This window comes from Cibotium barometz, chromosome 37, assembly GCF_041138505.1.
Source record: "Cibotium barometz isolate CiBa-2024 chromosome 37, ASM4113850v1, whole genome shotgun sequence".
Lineage (NCBI taxonomy): Eukaryota > Viridiplantae > Streptophyta > Polypodiopsida > Cyatheales > Cibotiaceae > Cibotium > Cibotium barometz.
In genome coordinates, this window is record NC_141082.1 from 15,148,752 (window position 1) to 15,174,003 (window position 25,252).

The 25,252-nt window shown below is 45.9% G+C and overlaps 1 protein-coding gene across 1 annotated transcript; it reads right to left on the reverse strand.

Moving 5' to 3' along the window:
* Window positions 1–233: 233 nt before the first annotated feature.
* On the reverse strand, window positions 234–25,252 carry LOC147616981 (DNA ligase 4-like). The gene is made up of 4 exons (XM_086776324.1): window positions 25,021–25,252; window positions 1,339–1,503; window positions 1,144–1,235; window positions 234–1,054 (listed from the first exon to the last, which is right to left on the reverse strand). The coding sequence occupies exons 1-4, from the start codon at window positions 25,216–25,218 to the stop codon at window positions 892–894; spliced, it is 618 nt and encodes a 205-aa protein (XP_086632450.1). The 5' UTR covers window positions 25,219–25,252; the 3' UTR covers window positions 234–891.

Genomic DNA, 25,252 nt, shown 5'->3' on the forward strand with positions numbered 1-25,252 from the left:
ACCATCTCTACAAAGCTGGAAAAGCTTCACCTCACATCCGGCAAAGCATAACCGCTTTACCCAAAACATATAGACCCAGTCATAGTTGCAAATACCAAGCAACATACCAATCTCTCTGGTCGTTGCAATCCACAATCTCATTCTTCTCTCCTTCCTATAATAAATCAACTGCTGATTCCCCTGAGTCCAAAAATCCACCAAATAGGAATATAGATGTATCCAAAAACCCTCCATGTAGCGGATCCTAGCGTCCCATACCACCAAGATACACTCCATACAAGACCCCCTTTAGACATAAGATTCTAGCAAGAGTGATCAATTCCTTCCCAATCCCGTCTTCACACAACCAGACTACCACTTAAAGGACACTGACTTTCAGGTGGGGTGCCCAATCAAAACATAATTGCCACATTAGTCGTTCTCACATTCATTCCATCTTCTCGAATCATAGCCTGAGCCTGATGTCAAGCTTAGGATTAGCCTGAGCTAGGTCCTATGCATACACCAACCTAGCCGTAATCACAAGGCACCATCACTCCTCTCCAACCTGAAAAGACCTACAATTCAACCGAAGGCCTAGACCATCTAGCCAGTCCAGTGCCTACATCTAGTGACCATATCCAAATATCGCTTGTTGTTCAGGTTGCAAGCATTATACATAGATACTGTATATTATGTGTGTGATAAACAAGAATTTCTGCAATCTATCACTTGCAACATTGGTCCATCTCCATTGTAGACAGGACAGCACGCTCACCACCAAGACATTTCTTAGTCAAAAGCCACACATCCCCCCTTTGAGGTAGGTTTGTGCCACAAATAATGTTTTCTACCTCTTATTGGCATAGTCTACTAGTGCCAGGATCACCTTTCTCTAAAAGCAGTTTATGGTTAGAAAGTCCACAAGCAGATCCACTGATTCTGCAACCTCAGTGCAGCAAAAGGATGTTGGTGTATCCAGATGTCACCTTTGAAAACAATGCGAATAAACCATTTGACTTCCACTGAAGCAGTTCTTTCCAGAAGCTCCCTAAATAGATCCACCCTGTGTTTTCTGCCAGAGAATGGAACATTTTGGTGATGCAAATACAAAAGCTGCCAGCTTCTTGAATGTGCAAAAGCAATGACAAAAGCCAAGTATACCTTTTTGTTGTTTGAGCAAGCCTATCCAGCATGGAATTGATGTCAGCCACAGAGAGCTTAGACGTGATTTGTCTTTGACGCCGAGAAATCACCTGCAACACAATCCTGTTAGTGAGATGATGCCCTGATTGTATGACCTAATAATATACAGACCGAGCCACACTCTAAACCCTGATGAAGGCCACCAGATATCACCTGCATGGCTATCCGCGTGAAGTCACCTGCAGCAGAATTGCTTGTCCGTTTCCAATTGCTCAACAGCAGGCCATCCTTAGAGTCAGCAGCTATACCAAGGGCCTGCATCAAGACGACAGCAAGAGCATTCTCCTTCATGTTGTAGTGTTGCCGCTCCACATCACGCTGGTGAACCCACGAGGCGAATGGTCAGGCAATGTAAAGATGCTCTGTGTGCATGTTAACATACATCTCACTGACGTTTCCTCCCTCCATACCAAAAACCTTCACAGATTGTGAACAATGAGAGACCATAAGAAGCCGCTCTAAATGCATATTCAAATGGATGCTATGTCACTTCCAATTAATACCCTTCATCCACACAATCAGAGGCCATGCGAAGTGGGCTGTGGTCGGCTACCCCAGGTCAGGTCCAACTCCAAGTTAACCCACCGAACCCTACCAACCCCAGCTAACATTAGAATAAACAAGAGACTCGAGTTCATGGCATAGCTTCTAGGCCCATCTAAACATGTCTTGGTGCCCGCCCATTTGGACCCCACAACCCCAGGACATGCTAGATATCAATGCTCCACTCTCATTGTATTGTCCACGCATCGGCTAGCTCATGTTTGTACGGCCCCCATTATAAGTAGCCATGGTTGAGCAACCCGGGTGTAACATGTAGAAGCTTACAGACAGGATTATACTTTGATAATGAATATTCGGCACCTTGGTTCCTGATGATTGCACAATATAGCAGAGATAATAGTGCAAGAGCGAGGGAGAGAGAGAAAGAAAGAAAGAAAGATATATTAACGTCTACGAGAGGCCAAAGTCGGCCTATGAGACAAAAAAATAATACAACTGTGTTCTTCCGGTCATCGGAAGAAAAGAAACAAAAGAAAAAGTGTGCATGTGTCTGGATACAACTGTGAATCATCATGGATCGGTGGAGCCCATATACAAACAATATAAGGGGGGTGGGGATGTGGATGGAGTGCTAAGGCAAGATGCATCTCTATATGCTGAAGGGGTAGTACAAGCATGCTATGCAGATCTATGTCTAACTCCATCCAGTGCCATAAGAGGGATATAAGATATCATACATCGCCGATGCTGAGGCTGTGAATGGCATGAACATGTACCCTGAGTCTGAATGAAAGCGAGCTAGCCTCTCCTGTGTCTCCATCTGGTGTCTCATTCGGATAGCTGCTATATCTCGGTGATGGAGTCGGGGTGCTCTATGTCCAGTCTGTCTAGGTCTCCTCCTGGCTCTCAATTCCTCTGCTCTCTGTGCGGTCACCCCACGTGGTACATCAGCTGGCACTGGCATAGCTCTCTGGAAGAAATCTGTGAGCTGGGACTGTCTCCCACCCCTAGTGGGAGCCGATGTCTGGAGGAGTCTCTCTCGAGAACTATGAAGCTCTAGTAGTAGTCTGCCAAGCTGTCGCTGGTCCGAGGCCTCCATCAACTGATGTAGTGAAGAGTGCTCCTCAAACAATCCTGCATATCTATCTCTGACCCCCTGGTGGGCTCTACATCTACATACAAAGTGATCCTCAGTCTCCACCTCCTCGCGGCACAATCTGCATATTAAGCGTCTACTAAAGACCTAATGGGCCTATGAGACCAAAGTGATACAATAATGTCCATGGCATATCTCATCATGGAATGGAAAATAAAACAGAAAGAAAACATAAATATAGCTATCTCACTGGGGTGATACAAAACTGTCCATGGAAACTCATCATGGAATACTAAGAACATAAAAACATGGGAGCAACATCAACTCCGAGTAGATGGTATACCACTCTCCAAAATGTCAAGCATGGGACTGATGAGTATGGCCGAGAGGTCTCCCTCAGCTATGTCACGTGGAAAGGTAGCTCGATGGCAGTGGAGCATGTCCTGGATCTGGAGCTGATGAGGTGATCGTGGCTGACGGGGGGGGGGGGGGGGGGGGTCGAGGGCGTCGGGCACGCCGGAGTGCAAAGGCTCGGTCCGAGGTAACTCCTCTCAGGCGAGGTAGGTCCAGAGCAGCTCGTGGAGGGTCCACAAGATCCACTATGTCGGTGTCCTCCACCTCCTGGGTCCGGAAGAAACTGGTGATGGTTGGCTGCCGAGGGAGGGGGTGGGGTGGCTGCGGCCTGTGTCTCAAGAAGGCGTCCCTGTGTCTGCGGAGCTCAAGCAGGAAGAGGCCCAGGTAACACTGGTCCTGGAAGTCAATGATCCTGGAGAGTGGACCAAATCCCTCACGAAATAGACTATGAAACCTCCCACGAATCTCATAGTATACTGGGCAGCGGCATCTGTAATGCTCCTCCGTCTCAACCTCTATGTGGCATAGTCAGTAGATCCTCTCCTCTCTTCTCTGGGTGTCCGTATGAGCTTCCCGGCTTTGAAGATGCGCGTAGCTCTACCTGTCTCCACTCTAGGGCGGTGGGAAGAAACCCGTATCTGACCAATCGCAATCCGCATGGCATGGGACATGTGAACACTCAAGTAGCCCGGCTGCTAGATGAATCCATCCTCAATGAGTGTGAGGAAGTGGTCTTTGTAAAAGTGCATCTTCGTGGGGAGCTCCGGGGGTGTGATCCATGTGCAATGTGTGTAGAGGCTAGGAAGATCTAACCGGATAACCCGGTTGGTATCCTTGTGAGACAACCGGAGAAAAGGGGAGTCCAAACTGTACTAAAGGGGGGGGTAGGCGGTCCATGCAAAGCCCATATACTGAGAACCAAGTGGAAACTAGCGGGTGCCTGTGAGGATCCATGTGACTGATGCGATGGAGGTATGAGACTGTCTAGAAGAGTGCCTCCACTACCATTGGGGCTGCAGCAAACTCTGCCTGGGTATTCTGGTGTGGGACTGATGGTTTGCTGCGGATCATATGGGAGAACATCATGACTTGGGGCCTCTCAACTCGCTGCCAATCCTCATCAAATAAATCTGGCCCCAGAAAGCTGCTCCATACATCAAGGTTGGTGTGACAAGGGTGTCAAAAAGCCAGCCCTTCGTCCAAGGCTCCTGGAAATGTGCCTGGAAGCACTGCCGCTCAAGTAAGCTCAAGGCTGCATATCCCCGCGACACTCTGGCATGTGTTGCGGGAAGCATGGTAAAGCGTGGGCCACTGAAAGTGACACCCAGGTAGACATAGGATGAGACAATCTCCACATGATCCCCTCTATATGTGAAGCTCAATCTGGATGTGATGAGGCGAGAGGTATTGAAGACCATTACCTTGGTTTTACCAAGGTTAACAAAGAGGTCCCACTGAGTGCAAAAGTCATGTAAGGCATCCAACTGCCTCTAAAGCCTTTCAACTGAGTCTGAGAGGAGGACAATGTCATCTGCATAAAGTAGTATGGGGATCAATATGCCTGCCAGTGTGGGACCAGTCCCGCCTAATCCATCAATGAAGCTCAAGATCTCATCAATGTAGAGGTCGAAAAGAGTGGGTGATAGAGGGCAGCCTTGTTTCACCCCAATAGTGCTGGAAATCTCCTATGATGTACCTCCTGGGCCTCTCACTCGTCCGGTGACGGACTCATAGAGGGCCATGATGCTCCAAACCATGTCAGATGGGACTCCGATCTCCTGTAGACGGTGTAAGAGGCGGGCTCGGGTATAGTATCAAAAGCTTTGCGGAAATCCACAAAGTAGCAGTAAATCCTCTAGTGTCGTGCTCTACCCTCCTCGATGATGACACGGAGGGTGAAGATGTCGTCAAGGGTAGAGTAGCTACTCCGAAAGCTAGCCTGTCTTGAGGCTTTGCATCCCTGGCTCTCTGCAAATGAACTGAGCTAGAGAGAAGAACAACAAAGACAAAGTACACCCGATTGGGTCCCAAATACCCTCTGAAGGGCCCCCACCAAAGACTAGTGTATTTGCTTTATTGAATGATGAGAAAAAGACTGACTTTCTCTAGGCTGTAAATCTGCAGCCTGTAGTGTCTTGATTCTTGACCTTCAAGTTCACCATTTGCTTAGACTTCCCTTGGCTGTCCTAGCCCTTGAAGCACTTCAGCACTTGTGAATTATGAGATGGTGAAAACCCTAAACAAGCCCATGCATATACTTCTCATTATAGCTGGTCGGTGGCAGGGGTCGGCCTATTTATTAAATCCCATGACCCCATGTGCGGGACTTGCACACTTGACCAAGACCCTGTACATGACTTGTACACCCGACCCTGGACGCTCAGACTGGAACCCTGGCTGACTCGTCTCGGACTGGGGCTCACAAGGTACCAATTATCACTCCAGGTTCTATGCATGTTGTACAGATATGTCCATGTGGCATCCAAGTGCGGATGCACATGACATCCCCTTGTGCTTAACTTGACGGAAGCTACAAAGCCTCAAATAGTTTGTCAATAATGCCGGACAATCTTCGAAGAAATTTTTGTCAAGCCACACTGCTTCATGTGTCCCTCGGTCTTGAAACTTCGTGAAAAACCGCCTTTCTTTTTCGTGTTTGAAACGATGCAAGAGGATCTGTTTCATAACCATAACGTCAGTTTCGTCCACTATGTCTGTGGTTCATGTTCATCATGGACATCAGAGAGAGGATGTCCAATATAAGGCTTCAACCAACTAGCATGGAACACATCATGCATGGTCCAATTGGGAGATAGCTTTAGCTTCATAGAGACCTCATTGATCTTCTTTAGAATGGGCAAGGATTCGAAGCTCCGAAACGATGACTTTGCGCATCGCTTGCCCACCTGTTTAAACCTTTGCTTCATGATCTTGGGATATACCCAATCTTCTTCCGAGAAGCTCACCTCTTATGTCCTTGTTGGCTTGTCGACTATAGGCCTCCTATGCTTTATGTCAAAGTCATGCAAAGCAACAGCACACACACCACCCCAAGGCACTAAGCAACGTCAGTGGCTGGGCTCCCATCTCCCAACCGTTGCTCCTGTTATATGTACATTATGTGTGCTATGTTATATACACATTATGTGTGGAGGCTAACCCACATTAGGCTTGTGAGCATGGGAGCATGGGAACAAGCTCTAGTGGAGCATGGGTTAGGACTAACCTTAAGGGTTAAGGTTAGGGTCAGGCATCCAAGGGTCACACATGAGGAATGGAAAGTCAAGAGTCACTTGAGGGCCCTCCTACATAATAGGGGCATGGGGCACACTCAAGGGGGCTTGGAAGCTTGGAGGCTTGGAGGCTTATGCTATGGTCTCTTGTGTAGAGGTCCATATCTACTCACCTACCATTTCACACTATAGCTATATGCTATTGGATTGTGTTATACCTCTTGATGGTATGGGACATCAAGGTAGAGGTATGATGTATTTCATTTATGATTCATGTGTGCATCCCTTGGGCTCGGGGGTGGTTGGGTGGTTGAGTTTATGCCTGATTTATGCATGTTTTATGCATAACAATTATCTAGAGAGATCTTAGGGTTTTAACAGTGGTTTCAGAGCAATCTCTATTTAATTGTTGATTTTTTTTTAGTAAATTTTAATATTTACTAATAAAATGTTATTTTTTGTTGATTTGTGTTGATGAATTGCACGTGGATCATCGATTTGGTGATTGGAACATGTGTAACTACAATTCAATGGACGAATCGACGTTGCGGGGGAATACCGTGAGTTAATGCTATTTTTCCCTATTTTTTATGGTTAAAATCGAGCATTAATGGAATTTTTTACAAAAATACCATAAAGTTTATGGTGGATATTTTTGTAGGATGGATTCCCTGAATTTCTAGAATTTTTTAGAAATTTTTCCTAATTTTTTAGGGATTTTTTGAGCATTTTTATGATTAAAAATGTATTTTTATACATTTTTTGCGGGTTTTTTCCGCGGGAATGCGATCAAATTTCTGTCAATTTCTACTGAAATTCAGTAGGGGACAGCGTGTTGATGCATAAATTGCTCTCCCGTGTGCGTGGGACTCTCTCCGCCTCTCAAATCTGATTTTTCTTTCTCTTTTCCGGGTGAAAAATCTCTTTAAAATGATTTTCAAGCATCATAATTAATTATAATTAAGATTAAAAGAAAGTTTAATTAAAAAGCTTAATTGAAGATTAAGCTAATCTCTCTGTTTAACAGAGAGAGAGAGAGAAGAGATTGGAGGAGAGTTTGATTTGGAGAGGAAGGAGAGGAGAGAGGGGAGAAGAGAGAGTCTCTCACTCTCTCATTCTCTCCATGCGCAGGCGACGGGAGGGGGGGGGGGGGGGGCTGCGCAGCAGCCGCCGGCGGAAAAACGCCCCCCCCCCTAAAAAATCAAAATGGGCTAATAAGCTTAAAAAGCTTATTTTTTCATTTTTTTTAAAAAATGAGTTTTTTATTTTTAAAAAAAGAGTTTTTTGATATTTTTCAAGAAAAAAAGCTTGAAAAAAAAAAGCCTGAAAAATTCAGAAAATTTGGAATTTGAGGTAAAAAAAATCTCTGAAAAATTCCTGGAATTTTCTTATTGAAAAAATTTTGGCTTTTCATCTTCCGGAAAACCTTTGGCTTTCCGTTTTCCCGAAACCTTTTGGCTTTCCAAATTCCGGAAAAACTTTTGACCTTCCGTATTCCGGAAACCTTTGACCTTTCACATTCCGATTTTTTTTTGTCTTTTCATTTTCCCAAAACTTTTGGCTTTCCGTATTCCGGAAAAACCATTGGAATTCTGAAATTTTTTGACCGTTCGTATTCTAAATGCGTTCGGGGTTGATTAAAAATTTCAAAAAATTCTTGAAAATTAGTGGAAAATTAGACAAAGGTTATTTTAAATTTTGGAAAAATGTGAGGTTGGTGTTTGGCATGTGGTGTGTCCGTTCGGGCGCCCGTGACCATTCAAATTCCTTTAAAATTATATTTTTTGACCCAAAGAATTAGAAAAATCCATTAAAATTAAAAATTTTCATTGGATTTGAGAATTGTCGGGCGGAATTGGAAATTTCGTGAACGATGGGATTCTCAGGGAAAATTAGGAAATTTCTAGAAATTATTTTTAGAAATCCTAAAAATTGGTATTTTTAAAATATCAATGGTATTTTGGCAAATTAAATTGCTAAAAATTTTCTGGAAAAATATAGGTTTGGAATGCCATAGGATAGGTTGGGTGGAATTCAAAATTATTATATTTTGAGGCCCTGTAAAATTTAGAAAAATTAGAAAAAAAATCATGATAATTCTTTTTCTCGAGAAATTAATATTTTCGAGGGTTATTTAATGTTGAAGTACGTTTCATCGTGCTGACATTAGATAGATGCGTGTTATTCGCATATTTTTAATACGATCATATCTCGTATTAATGGATATTTATGTTTGGATTAATTCTAAACGATATATTCATGATTTTTTACCATTTTTTAGCCATTCTTTTTGGACATGTTCCTTAATTTCTTTTGATGGCTATAATTTACGTTCAAAGTGTGTTTCACCTTTGACACGTTTCCATGATAATTTATTTTGCACTTATTTAAGTGTGGTTTGTGCTTAATTTTTTAAGCCTCTATCATGGGTTAGTTGATCGGTTTGTTTTGGTGGATTTTTATTGGATGTTTTCCAAGTTTTTATGGACTCATCAGGTTCTGCCTAGATCACTTGTGTCTAGGGGTTTTTTATTGAGTGCTACACACATGTGTTTCACTTTATTACTTTGGAGTTTTATTTGAACAACATAAGTTCATATACTCCGGATTGATGAGTTGGCCACCAATTTTAATGCTTCTTTTGGCATGATTTATGTCCATTAGATGGTATGCATTGATTTTTATGATCAACTATGGTGCTTTGAAGGTAGCATTTGCCTTCGTTTTTTGCACATAATTTTGGAGTATATTTCTTATACTCTTGTATATATTCCAACTCGGATACCTAGTTGCTTATATATCTAGGTGAGTTATTTTCCTACCCTAACTTTATTGTGTTTTGGGTAGTTATCATTAGAAAGGCGCCGATAATTCAATTTCTTTTCTAATGATGTACTCAGAAGGATTTATTCCTTGATGTAGTCTCAAGTATATAGAGACAGGTTTTAGTATGTGAAAGTCTGGATAAGGCCATCTTATTCCTTTTTAACAGGATTTTATTCATATTTTCCTAGACGGCATACTAGGGAGTTTCAAATTGTTAAGGTATGTATGGGTGGTATCATGGTGGTATGGGACGCTAGGGATCCCTCACATATATTATCTTATGGGATAATTTGGACTCAAGATTGTTGCTTTGCTTACATCACTTAGCATGTTGACCTCAACATTCAAAGACAATCTTATTTTCTAAATTCACTAGAAGTTATAGTGTGGGCATTCTCTAGATAAACTTCTTTTATCTATAGCCTACATGTTATGATGAGGGCAATCTCGTCGGCATTTTCACTTGTTGAAATCTCTTTCTTTAGAGTTCAAACAAGTTTATCTTGTTGTGTTCGGATAAGGAAATTTGGATTCTTCCTTTGTTGGCATTTCTTTCTTTAGTTCCGTACTTTAGGTGATTTACACAATCAACCTGATAGGTTTACGGATGGATATATGTGACTCATCGAGACGTTGATGATTCTCTATGTTGATATGGGTAACTCGAGACGTCGATTATTCCATATGCAGATGTGGGTATGTCGGGGCGCCGATGAATCCCTGGTTTCTGCTGTTATAATGCCATGTTTTCCTACTTTATTCCGAATGGTTTACAACAAGGAAATTACTTTGAATGTGAATTGATCTGATCATCCGAAGTATTCTGATGGGCAAACAGAGTGTATGAATCAGATTGTAGAGGATATGCTTCGTGCATGTCTTTAGAAAATCATCATATTGGAAAATATCTTCCAATGATGGAATTTGCCTATAACAGTTCTAAATTTATGGCTATTATTTTTTAGTCCGTGCATACTTATGTATGGGTATCAACCCAGGGCACCTATTGATGTCAGTCTTAAGGACATCGAGCTTGATGCATCGAGGGATTTCTTGCGAGATATGCAAGAAATTCTGACCGAAGCTCGGGATTCTATCAGGAGTGCTCATGATAGGGCACAGTTTTATGCTGATAGGGAATGCTCATCTCGGTCTTTTGAACCAGGAGCGTTGGTTTTTTTTAATGTTCCTAAAGATTTTTCAGACTTTGTCAATGGGAAAATGCTCGAATTTATCTCCTAGATATTGTGGTCCATTTCGAGATATATATCGGATTGGCACAGTTGCGTATGAACTAAAACTATCTCCAATTGTTAGAGTTCATCCAGTCTTTCAGATCGATAGATTGAAAGGAAAACTGGGAGGTGAGGATGACACAGTTACTCCTCAAGAACTCGTTGAAGTCGATGAATTATCCTATGTTCCACATGAACCTGATAAGGTACTTGAATTCAAGGAAAGGAAACTTTGTAGTTGACTAATCCCTGAGGTTAAAATAAGGTGGAAAGATAGGAAAATTGAGAATTCGACTTGGGAGTCGGTTGAGATTGTTCAGTGCAGTTCTCCTTCTTTTCATTGCAAGAGTGCAATGTTTTGAGAGAGGGGAAGTATGTTATATGTACATTATGTGTGCTATGTTATATACACATTATGTGTGGAGGCTAACCCACATTAGGCTTGTGAGCATGGGAGCATGGGAACAAGCTCTAGTGGAGCATGGGTTAGGACTAACCTTAAGGGTTAAGGTTAGGGTCAGGCATCCAAGGGTCACACATGAGGAATGGAAAGTCAAGAGTCACTTGAGGGCCCTCCTACATAATAGGGGCATGGGGCACACTCAAGGGGGCTTGGAAGCTTGGAGGCTTGGAGGCTTATGCTATGGTCTCTTGTGTAGAGGTCCATATCTACTCACCTACCATTTCACACTATAGCTATATGCTATTGGATTGTGTTATACCTCTTGATGGTATGGGACATCAAGGTAGAGGTATGATGTATTTCATTTATGATTCATGTGTGCATCCCTTGGGCTCGGGGGTGGTTGGGTGGTTGAGTTTATGCCTGATTTATGCATGTTTTATGCATAACAATTATCTAGAGAGATCTTAGGGTTTTAACAGCTCCCCCCAAAAAACCCAGCCGAGGTCATATCTATGACAAGGTGCCACCACACCCTATATATGGCTTTTCAACTTCCCATGCTCTTGTCAGAATACGCAGCGGAGATGATGACCAAATCTGGGAACACAAGAGCAAAAACGCAGGCAGAAAAACAGCACAAGAGAGAGAGAGATGTAGGCGTGTAACTCTGCTCTATATACACAAGAAGATTCCGAGAAATGATACAAATGAGGTATGGGGGCTAAGGACCTATATATACCTCCCTAGAGGGCAGTCGGCCAGCATAGGGAAAAGCCCACGACTGATAAAAAGGTCCACGACTGGATAAATGCAGTCGGCCAGCAATCTGGTGCCCACGACTGATGAAAACCAGTCGGCCAGCAACAAGAGTGCCCACGACTGATAAACACCCAATCGGCCAGCACTGTACTGCTCTTGGCACCCTCTGGCAGCCCTCCCAAGCCTCAGAAAAAATGGGAAAAATAGGAGAAAAAATACGGAGAGTGGGGAAAAATGGGAAAACACCTCATAAGGGCGGGCACACCCACAACAAAGGCCCTGGTGTATAAATCTAGACAGGAGATGACTTCTAACACCCCCTCTCAGCTCCTGGCTGTGTAACCAACCACTGGGAGCTGGGGTGCCGCCTGAGCAAATCCTGAGAGAGCGACTTCGTGAAGAGGTCCACCGTACTGTCCTCCGTCGAACAGAACTCTAGCAAGATGTCATCAGCAACGATCTGTTCACGAACAAAGTGCCTCTGGATGACCATGGGTTCCTCCAGTGGAAGCCCAAACCTGCAATGTAACCTCCTCCTGCTCCGTAAAACTGCTCCTGGGCCATAAGTAGATCTCCTCGTGTCCGGATCTCCTCCCCAAACCGAGTCACTCCAACCGCGGAGTCGGACTCCATCCAACAATCCCCCTCCTGTGTACAAGAGTCCATGATCCTTCGCATGCTGCAGAAACCACAGGAAACGCAATCCTGCCTCACAAAGAGACATCTGCAACCAAGAGCTCAACTGCCTCATCAGGAAGCTCCCGTCCAATCCGGTGTCCATCAACCAGATCAATGAACCATACAGCTTCTGAGTCACAGAGACATCACACTGCTCACAAGGATCAACACCTGTTACGGTGCACAAACAAGTCCTGGAAACCTGATGAAACCTGTCAACCACCCCCTCTGAATCCGGAACCACAAAGCCTGGAGAAACCACCTCCTTCTGCAAGTAAGCACCTGCCTGGCTTTCCGAAAGGTCCCCGTGGAAAGAACATCCTCAACTACTGGAAGTTCTATGTCCCGAACACGACGAGACATCAGAGCATAAGTGACCTGTTCAGCTTCCTCTGACTCACGAACACAAGAACTACCAACATCAGTACTGGAAAGTTCCTGCCAACTGCTGCCGTCTAGTGGCAAGCTATCCACCATCTGGTCCCGGAAAGCCCGCACCTGCAGCGTATCCACACACAAGTGGCCATTACCAGACTGCCACTCATCACAAACCTGAGGACCTGGGAGAGAGAGTGCTGAAAGCCTATAAACTCCATTCTCCACTCCACCTTCCCAAACCACTTGGCCTGTTGCTTTGTCCCGGAGAGCAACAAAATGCTCATCAAACTCCACCCGTACGCCAGTCTTGCAAACCTGATGCACTGACAACAGATGAAAACCAAGTGCCGGAACATACAACACCCGGGAGGAATGCTTCCCCCCTCTGCCATCGGGAACTATCTCCATCCTGCCCTCACTGTGAACTGGGATAGTGGACGTATCCCCAGTAAGAATATGACCAGAACACCTGCAGAGATCCTGTAAACCGGAACAGGAAGGAGTCATGTGCCGGGAAGCACCACTATCGAGAATCCACTCCCGAGTATCCGTTGCGGAGAGTCCTCCAATCTCCTCCCTGCCTGAAGAAAATGAAGCATCGGTGTCCATCACCTTCAGGTGCACAAAAGCCGGAGTCTTCATGATTGCTGCTGAGGAATCTTCACCCTTCTCGGTCTTCCGCTTGGGACACTGCCTCCAGTAGTGGCCTTTCTCGCCACAATCATTACAGGTCCTCTCTGCCTTCAGCTTCTCGCCGGTCAGCGTCGGACTTCTTCTCAGAAGACTTCTCCGATGAAGCCTTCCCTTTGTTCCCCCGAGTTACGGCCTTTCGATCGTTGGCCAGTTAAGGCCTCCGAACCTCCACCCTGAGGAGGGTTCGTGAATCGTTCCTCCTGGTCTAGGACCATGGGCACAAGCTCCTCCCACGTGATGGTGCTGAGCCTGCCACTGGTAATCAAAGACGAGTAAAATGCTGAGTATGAAGAGGGCAAGTGTGACAGCAACGTGATGGCCATGTCCTCTGACGATATCTCCTTCCCAGCCTGGAGAACTTCCTGCTGAAGAGCCTGCAGCTTGTTAATATGCTCCCGCATCGTCGCCGACTTTGCAGGGCTCATAACCCGCATCTGTACTTCCCAGGAAATCCTCTTCATGGGCAATACCCTGTTGTAAAGTGAGGCCAAATGCTGCCATATACCTCTGACCAGCGTCATGTGCTTTACATGATTGATTACCTGTGGTGTGCAGTTGAGGAAAATAAACGAACGGACCCTGGCGTTGACACGATCCCACATCTGCGTCTGGGCCTCCCGGTCCTTTCGGGTTGACGGTAACTCCCCTTCCTCTACTTCCGGCCGTGGAACACCAACAACGACGAAATCGGCGAGATCGTAGGACTCCAGAACGGATTCCATCATCACCTTCCATATGCCGTAGTTGCTCCCGTCCAACTGGCGGTCCACCGGGAACGTGGGGAGTGTCGGGATCTTCACATGTCTCTCGGCCATCTCAAACAGATCTGCCATAGCGGGGATGTACTCTGAGAAGGGTGGGTGGGTGGGAACAAAGAAGAACTAATACCTGCAAGTGGCTGTCCAGCAAATCAGCCCGCCTTCCTCTTGCTTCTCCTCTTCCCGATCAGCCCAAAACAGTCCACCAATCAGCCACAAAACAGTCCCCCTCTTGCTCACACAAATCCCAAGAACTATCTAGAGCCTAGGGCTCTGATACCATGTCAGAATACGCAGCGGAGATGATGACCAAATCTGGGAACACGAGCAAAAACGCAGGCAGAAAAACAGCACGAGAGAGAGAGAGAGATGTAGGCGTGTAACTCTGCTCTATATACACAAGAAGATCCCGAGAAATGATACAAATGAGGTATGGGGGCTAAGGACCTATATATACCTCCCTAGAGGGCAGTCGGCCAGCATAAGGAAAAGCCCACGACTGATAAAAAGGTCCATGACTGCATAAATGCAGTCGGCCAGCAATCTGGTGCCCACGACTGATGAAAACCAGTCGGCCAGCAACAAGAGTGCCCACGACTGATAAACACCCAGTCGGCCAGCACTGTACTGCTCCCGGCACCCTCTGGCAGCCCTCCCAAGCCTCAGAAAAAATGGAAAAAATAGGGGAAAAATACGGAGAGTGGGGAAAAATGGGAAAACACCTCATAAGGGCGGGCACACCCACAACAAAGGCCCTGGTGTATAAATCTAGACAGGAGATGACTTCTAACAGCTCTCGCACATGGGATGATCAACCACAACTTTCAATCATGCAACAACCCGAGAGTAGCAACGCGAATTGCCACCTCCAACACCCTTCTTCAATTCAAGCACCTCAATCAACAGAGGCTAGTGTCAAAGTCACGTATCAGCAACAGCACGCACACCACCCCAGGGCACTGAGCAAGTCGGTGACTAGACTCCCATCTCCTAACCATTGCTCCCCCCAAAAAAAAACCGGTCGAGAAGATATCTATGACAACCACACCCTATATGTGGCTCTTTGACTTCCCATGCTCTCACATATGGGATAATCCACCACAACTTTCAGTCATGCGACAATCCGAGAGTAGCTATGCGAATTGCCACCTCCAACACTTCAGCCAACCTGTCTTTCATAGACTCCGAAATCTCCTAGTAAGACTTTGTCAACCTATTAGCTTCAAGCACTGAGGACGACATCCTGGTCAAAAAAGACTGCAATAGTCTTCCAAATGATGCTCCATATGGAGTCCTGCCATTAGCTGAAGAAAAAGAGCCATTCAACACAGCTTGAACTAAAGGCAAAAATTGTTCCCACTTACCTTGTTGGTCGTGATGACCACAACACTTGAGCACGGCAATTCATTGTAAATCTCCGTCTAGCTGTCCGTCTGTGGGTGGAATGCACTGGAAAAATTCAACTTAGTTTCAAAGTTATCAAATGATGTCCTCCAAAAATGACTGGTAAACTTGGAATCTCGATCTGACACAATGGTTCTATGTATGCCACCTATGGAGTACCAATGCCTGATATACAACCTAGCAACATCTTCAGCGGTAACGTTAGCCCTAAAAGGAATAAGCATAACAAACTGGCTAAAACGATCAACAATCGTCAAACATTGCGTATTACACTTAACCGGACTGGATGGTAGGTTCATCACAAAATCCATCAAGATATCTTGAAAAGGTCCTTCGGGAATAGGCAATGGTTGTAGCAACCCAATCTTCTTCCCATGAAGAGCTTCCACTTTTTGACGAACCAAATAGTATTGCACATGAGTGAACATGTCTTGCCTCATTCTAGGCCAATAAAACTGCTGCTCTAGTTTCTCCAAAGTCGAGTTCATGCCCCCATGACTGCCAGTACCGGCATCATGGGCATCGTGGGAAGAGTTACTTGGAATTGTTTTAATACACAAAGGTTACCTTTGTAGAAAAGCCAACCACCATCGCATATCAAAAAGTGGCATGGTCTTGTGGCGTCCACCAATGCCTGTTCCCATTGAGTATTCTATTCCCACTGAGTACTCCACGGAATCCGCATACTAATGCTTCATTTCGTCTAGTCCTATACCAACAAGATCCATCCATGTGGATTGGATGTGGGACATGGTTCCTTTCTTGCTCAAGGCATCGGCCACTAGGTTTTCGTTGCCCAAAAGGTACTCAATCATTCCACCAAACTACTGGAAAATCAACAGTGTTAGACGATCACTCCAATTTGCAGTTGGCACAGCCTAAAGCCAACGCAAAGCCTGGTGATCCGTGCAAACCTAAAAGTCATGCCCATAAAGAAAATGCTTCCAATGCTTTAGGGCTTGTATCACCATGAGAAGTTATGGTCATAAACCGAGTAGTTCTTTTCAATAGGGATCAGCTTACAAGACAGGTGAGATCACCCAGAATAGGGTCATCCTAGGAGGCTAATACTAAACAAGGGTCCCCAGATAATGTAACCTTAAGGTCCTTGAAAGCTTGTAATCCACGCAAGGTCATGTGAATCCGTTGGCTCCAAGTCTTCACACCTTTAAGTAGCTCAATGAGAGCTATCGAGACATCAGAAAACTTGTTGATGTGGGTGGAATATTCCTGGCTAATGCCCACAAATGACCGAATGTCATATGTAGTTTCCAAAATCTTTGCAGGGTCTAATCGGATGCCTTTAGCACTGATTATATATCCAAGGTAATGAACCTCGTATAGATAAAGCTCTGATTTTTTCTCATTGACATAAAGCTCATTGCTTTCCAGCAATTTCATCACTTTTTCTACGTCAATGTCATGCTGCTCTTCTGTAGCTGAAAAAATCAATGTCATTCAAAAAGTTGAAGACACACTTACCTATCAAGTCCCTGAAAACCTGCAACATCATGCGGTTAAATGTAGCTGGGGAGTTTGTTAAACCGAAGGACATGACCATGAACTCGAAGTGGGCCCCCTCAATTTGGAATGCGGTTTTGGGGATGTCCTCCGTCCACAATTCATACCTGATAGTACCCACTTTTGAGGTCAATCTTCAAAAACACCTTAGCTCCATTCAACCCCTCTAAGATGTAATCAATCCGAGGCACTGGGAACTTGCTCTTGATTATCAGCTTGTTGAGCACCCGATAATCTACGCAAAGTCGGGAGGATCCATCCTTCTTTTTTACAAAAAGGATCAGAGCTATGAATGGAGACACACTAGTGCATATAAAACTAGATTGCAACAATCCGTGGAGTTGACCGTCCAACTCTGTCTCCATGGCCTTGCTCAGGCGATATGGAAACTTGCTCAAGGATTCCGAACCTGGAGAGATCAATTTTGTGGTCCTCTAGTCTAGATGTCATGTGCAAGATTTGCCATGGACGTTCTCTGAAGCTAGTCCAGAAGGGGCAGCCAGAAAAAGAGATTAGAACCAAGGATTTTGGAGCATGAAGTGCAGATTTGGCAAGTATTGGATTAGGAGGAGGACAAGGAAGACCTGTCGTTTGCGTAGAAGTGCAAGATGCTGCTGTCGGCTGCATAATGTGATGTTGGTTGCATGGAGAACAAGTCAGCTCTACTTTTATGCTGAATTTGACCAGTCGGCCAGCACTCTAGTTGTCCAAGGGGCCTATATAAAGGCACTAATGCTCATAGTTAGATTCATTCACTCCCTTATGGAGTGGGTCTAGGATTTGGAACTGTTTTGGGTGTTTCCACCTTTTCATGGAAGGCAACCCATGGCTGCAAGAACCTATGTACCTTTTTGTACCATATGAAGATATGGAATTTCCAACCATCTCTCTCTCTCTCTCTTCTCTCTCTTCTGTCTGCATTTTTTGCATCAGCATGTTCTAAGTGGTGTTTAGGGCTGAAAGAAGACTCTCAAAGCTTCCGCATGAAACACTAGATGGGGAAAGCCTAGGAGGCAAGTTATCCCGAAGAAAGATCTTTTGGAACTGATCATGCAAAGCCTTGTACTTCTCCAAAGCACTTGTAACTGTTTGGGTGGTCTGAACATAGATCACCGCATATTGTGAACCTTTCTGAATCTCTCGTTTAGCTTAGATATGGCTAACGACTAGAAAGTTAGGTATCCCTGGTCCACACTTAATGATCACGGGAGCCTTGGATACATTTTATGTAATTCGGAACGTGTGCTACTCCCAGTCAATGTCTGGAGTGAACTTGTGAAACCACTAGATCCCTAAGATGATGTCTCCACCTACAAGAGAGGAAACCATGAAATCACGCACAAATTTTGTGCCCTAGATGACTAATTTAGCACAACGAGCTTCAAACTTAATGCTCGTTGTCATACCTGTGCTAAATCCCTCCACTTTCTTATCTACCGAGGTCAACGAGAAATGGACTCACTGAGCGTCTTGTTCCGTGATCACGTCCTCTGTACTACCGTCGTCAAACAAGATGACGACTCTTTGGCCACCTATGTAGCCAAATGTTTTGAGCAATTCACCAACCGAAGAAGTGGAAGCCGGAGAACTAGCAACAACCAAGGGGTCAATGTGGTAGGCTAGCTCACCATAGAAGCTATCGAGGTTGGGGTAGTGGACTCAACAGGGATCTTCTTAGAGCATGCCTTAGAGGTATGTCCTTTTGTATGACAAGAAACATCACCCCTCCTTATCTTGTTCATGCTCTCTGAGACTAAGCTTACCACTCGTCTTGCTGGCCAGAGCCTTCTAGTATGGAGTAAGGCAAGGTCCATTGTTCGAGTTCTAGAAGCCACAAGCTCTCGGGGTAGACCTTGACTGGGTCTGGTTCTAACCCTTGCCATTGGTAGTGGCTGCCTTGGCTACTCTGAGCTAAGAGGTCTTTGGTTTTCCATTATTGTATTTCATCTCGACACTTTGCAAAAGTGAAAGTGTCCAATCAAAAGTCTGTGGTTCAAACATGCACACATCCCACTGGATTTACGTGTCTAAACAATACAGGAATCGATCTCGTTTGTCCTCACTTGATTTTTGCTGTTGTAAAACCAAGTGAGTGACTTTATTTGCAAACTGGAGGACTGGCTACATGTTATGGCGCAATCCTCGAGTCGCTCAAGATAATGAGGCAGTAGAAATCGCTTCTTGAGGTCCGTGACAAATTGATCCTACTCGCAAGTAGCAACTCTGTAATTGGAATTTGCCTAGGCCTAATGAGTCCACCAAGAGATGGCTTCTCTTTCGATGTAGCAACTAGCTAATGCCACCTTCTCTATATCCAACTTCCTACTACCAACAACAAAATAGGCTTCAAATTGATGAATCCAAGAATACAAAGTTATGGGTCGAGTTCAAAATTGACTTACTAAAATTCACCCTTTCGCGAAGGTGAGTCGAAGAAGTGGCAAGTACTCTCCTTGCATCAAGAGCTGCAAGGTATCGCTCGTGCTCCACATGTCGACGTTGTTCCTCCTGTGTGCAACAGCATAGGCTACCACCTATGTTCGAAACTCTACCTCCCTTACCTGTAAATCATGTAACGGACAGGATCATTGTGTTAACTCCGTAAGGGAGATAGCCGAAGCAAGGATCTGGGAAGGGATCTCTGTGATGATTGGCAGAGGAGAGGAGGGAAGAATGGGTGTCGAGATATCTTGCAGAGGTATCCATTTCTCCACGGCATGTATAGATACCGTGCACGCCCGCATCTACTCCCCTTGTTGTGCTATGATGTGCATAAATTCCTAGAACATGGTGTTTGTATCGCCACTAATGACTTCTAGAAGCAATCGTCAAAGAAAATATTTCTGCAGGGGTTTGGTGTTCTCTCTCATCGTTGGAATTCGCCACGTTGGGAGTGGTCAACTTTCTCCCTAACCGCAATAAAACCACCCCCACTGCGTGTGTGAACCATTTCGGGTCACTTCCAGAGGCTATAAACCAACCGTCCTTCATGGAAAGGAGTCACATTGGAATGGGAGTGCAACCAGTGTCGGAAAACAAACCACACAAGCAGGGAGAGGGGGGGGGGGCATCTTTTTTTTTCTTGGCTGAATCTCTTCACTAAAAGGCAAAGCTCTGATTCGATATTTAGCACCTTGGTTGCACAATGTAGCACAGATAAGAGTGCAAGTGAGAGGAAGGGGGAGAGAGAGACAGAGAAGAAGGAGAACAAAGACGAGTACACACGATTGGGTCCCAAATACCCTCTGAAGGGCCCCTCTGTAGGTCCACCTTGGCTGTAAATCTGCAGCTTGTTCATTGTTTGCTTAGACTTCCCTTGGCTGTCCTCGCCCTTGAAGCACTTCAACCATAGTCACAAGGGACGGGGGACGGGGACGGGGACGGGGACGGCCATAAGTAGGGAACGGGGACGGGGGAGGGAACGGCACTCAAAAATACTTTTTTTTTTTATTTTTCTACTCTACACTTATTCTACTTTGGAAGTACATCAAAATGAGCACAAATTTACACTAAAATGGTAAGCTTTTGAGTCATATTAATAATTAAGTAGATACAAAATGAGTCATGACTCAAGAGTCAGGACTCAGGAGTCAGGACTATGCCTTAAGGAGGCAAAATACATGGACGGACTCAAATGAGTCAATGACAAAAAAGTGCTGAAGACTAGAGGCTAGAGGCTAGAGCTAAGTAGTAAGGTCCATGAATCATGATCCATGAATGATCATCCACGTGAAGTGCTCGCCTCATGGTCATGGGTAGCTTGTGCCAAAGAAGCATCAAGCTCATCCTCAGTCTCATCCTCACTGGCATGCTGCTCCTACACCTCATCCTCTTGTTGCTCTTCTTGTTGACTCATCTTCCACTCGGTGAAGGAATTTGCCTTCTTGGTCACGCTCTTGCAAAGCATTCGCAAGTTCGCGCTGACGAAGACAAGGTCATTGGCACGCTCTACCCCGAGTCGGTTCCTCTTCCTAGAGGCAATGTGGCTGTAGGTACTCCAAAGTTGCTCCAAGCAAGAGGAGCTAACGGCCTGGCTAAGTATGCAGATGGCAAGCTGCTGCAGCTCCAGTCCATCTGAACCAAAGTCCTCCCACCATAGAGCAGCACCAACTTTGGAGTGGTCAACCTGTGCATCATGACAGCCATAGGAGCCATGAAATGACCTGTACATCGAAAACTGGTCCCTGATCTTGTGCCTAACCGATGCATCAGGCACAAGACGATCCAAGATGATCCTCCATCCAGCGCTCACCTCCCGGTCGCTCTCCTGCTTGTTGCCTTGGAATTCTGGGTCCACCACATAAGCTACTGCATGCAATGGAGAGTAGTAGGAATTCCACCTTCCTAGACACAAGGCATGGATCTCCTCGTATCTGTCTTCGTCAGGCACGAAGTCTTTCAACTTCTCTATCATGCGATCCATGGCCTCGTAGACCTTGCCTATGCATGGTTGCATAGCGTCTACAATCCTCAATAGGTGGACTATGGGCCTCACCATAGCATCTATGGTCTTCACACGCTCCCACCAAGAGGCGTCATCCGCTCGTAGCCTACACTCTTGGCCAATGTTTGTATGGGACTCTTGCATGGCGACAAACTCGTCGCTAAGGAAAAGCCCCCTCAAAGCACCGCTACAATCCTTCAACCGGCCCAACATGAGAAAGTTGTAGGCAAACCAGGTGTCGGAATATTTGAGGAGAGAGAGACAGGACCTCTTGTTGAACTCATGCCGAAGTCTTTGGTGGTTGAGGACAAAGGAGACCATGGTGTTGGCCTCCTCAATGAGCGGGCTGATCCATGGTAATGCCTCGATGTCCTTGAGGAGGTTGTTTAGGCAATGAGCCATACAAAAGGACATCGTGACATGTCCATACATACTTTGGAGAATAGCTCCCACCGCCCTATTGGAAGGCTCCCCATCCGCAACAAAGCCCACTACATGCTCGGGGCCAATGATTTCCATGGTGGTAGCCCACTCCGCCGCAAGCACATCCGCGCTCTTCCCAGTGCCGGATGCATCATGAGATGAGATGAAGTACATCTCTCCGCAGGAATATGCAACCATGCCGTGAATACTCCTCTTGCGGGTGTCACTCCATCCATCCACAATGAGGGAGACTCCGTTCCTCTCCCATTGCCGCTTTGTGTTGTCGGCCGCTTGCTCTACAATGCGCTTCTCCTTGTCGAGCAATGTAGTGCACAAGCTCTCGGATGAGGGGGGCGTATAGGTTGAGCCATACTCCCCAATCTTCTTAACCATGACCTTGAAGTATTCCGACCTATTCAAGAAAGTAATTTACTAATGAGAAGGGGACTAGGATGATGAAAACATGAATGATGAATTGGCAATGATCGATTGCACTTACCTAGCCGCTTGAAAGGCAATGTGGTCGTGGAAAAATAAGCGGGAGAGGTGAGAGCCTAGGCCCTAGAGCTTGGAACTTGGAAGTTGGAAGAGAGAAGATTCAAGAAGCTTGAGCCTTGAAAGCTTGAGCAATGAGCCTTGAGAATTGTGAACTTGTGTGTGCTTGTAGCCTTGTAGAGGCTTGTTCTTATATAGATAGGCAAGAGAGAGAGAGGAAAGCCTCAAGGGCAAGAGAGAGAGAGAGAGGGCCAAGCCTCAAAGAGCCAAGGACCAACAGCCATAAACGGCTAGAAGAGCCAAGGCCCAACAGCCATAAACGGCTAGAAAGGGGCAGGCAGGCGCAACGGCAGGCGCAACGGCTCTCTGCCGTCCTGACAGCCGTCCCCGTCCCTGCGCCGTCCCCTGTGAGAAACGTCCGTCGGGGGATGTCCGTCCGTCCCCGTCCCTTTGCTGTCCCGGCGTTCCAAGGCTCCGTCCCCTCCGTCCCCTGTGACTATGACTTCAGCACTTGTGAATTATGAGATGGTAAAAACCCTAAACAAGCCCATGCTTACATACTTCTCATTATTGGTGGTCGGTGGGCTGCAAGAGGGGTCGGCCTGTTTATTAAATCCCACAACCTATTTTCATAAGCAACAACGAAGGCGCCTTTTCCTATGTGGCCACCAAGTGGCTCGCCGCCTATGGTATGGCTGCCCATGTTCTAGCCAACTGCTCTGGGGGCCTCAAAAGGCTAGTTGCCTTGCTGCTGAGAGCCCTCCATGCTTGGCCGACTATGGCCATGCCTCCTAGAGGCTAGCCGCCGACAGTGGCCCTTGCCACCTAGAGGCTAGCCGACTAAGCCTACGTCCTATAAGGGCTAGCCAATCATGCTATGGACTCTTGTGGGCCAGTGCTATGGCCCATGGGCTGCCCCAAGTGGCCCAAGCGTGGGGCAGCATGGGTAAACCTTTGCCCCTACACTTTATGCAATTTTAAATGTAGCTATAGGCTCCCAGGTGCCCTTGCATCTAGCTACAAGCCTTTCAATGCCCGGAACACCTATCATCATTCTAGAGGGTGACACACAGTACGGATTGGCACTACCCCATATGCCCAACTTGCACACCTAACCAAGACCATGTACAAGACTTTTACACCTAACCCTCGACGCTTAAAGTGAAACTAGGCTGACTCGTCCCGGACCAGGGCTCACAAGGGACAGCAACCTATGAGGCCATATGGTTTAGAGACGGCTTGGATTAGACTTGGCACACTGCCAAATAGGCTACATGCTACACTACACCGTTATCTCATAATGGTCCACACACTGTCCTTGACATAGCGAGCCCCGAACGGAGCCCAAGGTGAGCCCGGATGACCGTGGGAGCTCGGATGACTACTACGCAGATTCTAGTACATCTTTATGGGCTGAGTCTACACCGTGTACGGTGGCACTGACTATGACCGTGGACCTACGTGGTCATATCACAGCCGCCCCACGGATATAGACCTATATAGATAACACGGCCAACCCCTTCTCCATACAGTACATCAGTCATCACTGTGAGTTTACTCCCTAGCTTCTACTAGCATGCAACCCCCGTCTTAGCAATTCCAGATCAACCATTGAAGCTCCCTTCACAGGTGTGGGGATTTGCCATCTATTGTATCACTTCAGTAATACATTTTTCTTCTCAATCTCTGTGCAATTTGAGTTTTAAAGTTTTGTGTTGTGAAAGATCCTACTTCTTGTGAGTGTTCTTCCGTATACATCACAAGTTGTATTCTCTTACAAAGTCAAGAGAAAAGCTGCTCTATGCGCATGTCAATATATATGCTCGTTCAGAGCTGATTCAGATAGAATATCATCACCATATTTTCAAACAAAGTATGCTTTCCTCCCTTCATTTGAAGCGGACCTCACTGTTTGCAATCATCAGAGGCCATGGAAAGCTGCTCTAAGAGTTGTGCTTTACTGAGGTTTCATTGGGAACCTCAGCACAACTGTGGTCGGCAGAGAAGGAACGTCAGCCACCAAATCAGGTTACCTGGAAATCCAGAGCATGCAGATGTTGTACTCCCTTATTGCCAAGTGTACTTTCCTGTCACTATCAACACCATCATTGCCAAGTGTACTTTCCTGTCACTATCGCCAGAGTATGCTGAAATGATGAAATGTGCTGTGTCTCCAGCTCCTCTTACTCCCCACAACTGTGACGCCTGATGCGGCTCATCATTTCTTGAGCCACATTTGCATTCGTATGTGCTTTCTCTAATACGACATGCGCCTAGCCTTGCAGTTCCAGCTTGTCAACCAATTACAGCCCTTAATCACATGAGCATTCTAATGGAATAAGAAGCTCCGCCAATCATAGCCACCTCAACATTTGCAAGCAATTGGAAATCTAGAAGATTGCCTCTATCCAATCAAAATGCAAAAACATTTCAAGCCAAACCACTCGATTTCTGAGCCGGGGGCATGACGGGAGGGAAATGCCCTCCTCCCCCATTCCCGGGCACGGAATGGGCTCAGGTCCCGGGTCTCCCATTCCGGGCAGGGAATGGCGGGGAGCAGGGCATTCCCTACCTCTTCATCGCTTGCAAAGCGATCCAAAGAAAAATAAACAGAGAAATGTGTTGTACCTTGGGAATGAGAAGGCGCACAACTGCGTATAAATCTCCATATCTGCGAGCAGCTTCGAGCAGACGACCAAGAAGCTCCACGCTGCCCGCCCTGTTTCCTGTGAGATGACTTTTCTTCTCGAGCCTCTCGAGGAAACGGCAGATAACGGTAAAGTCCATGCTGCGGGCGGGAGGAAGCTCCTGCGCGGGGGTTCCCATGGCTCTCGGGAGTCAGGAGGAAGAGTGACGAGGA

Bases quoted from the DNA above. Each gene is read 5' to 3' on its own strand.
- LOC147616981 (XM_086776324.1), bottom strand. From the start codon at position 25,218: ATGGGAACCCCCGCGCAGGAGCTTCCTCCCGCCCGCAGCATGGACTTT. The intron at 1,504-25,020 runs GTACAACACATT...TGGGTTCACCAG, and splicing joins TGCGCCTTCTCATTCCCAAG to CGTGATGTGGAGCGGCAACA. The intron at 1,055-1,143 runs GTATACTTGGCT...ATTCTCTGGCAG, and splicing joins CTTGCTCAAACAACAAAAAG to AAAACACAGGGTGGATCTAT.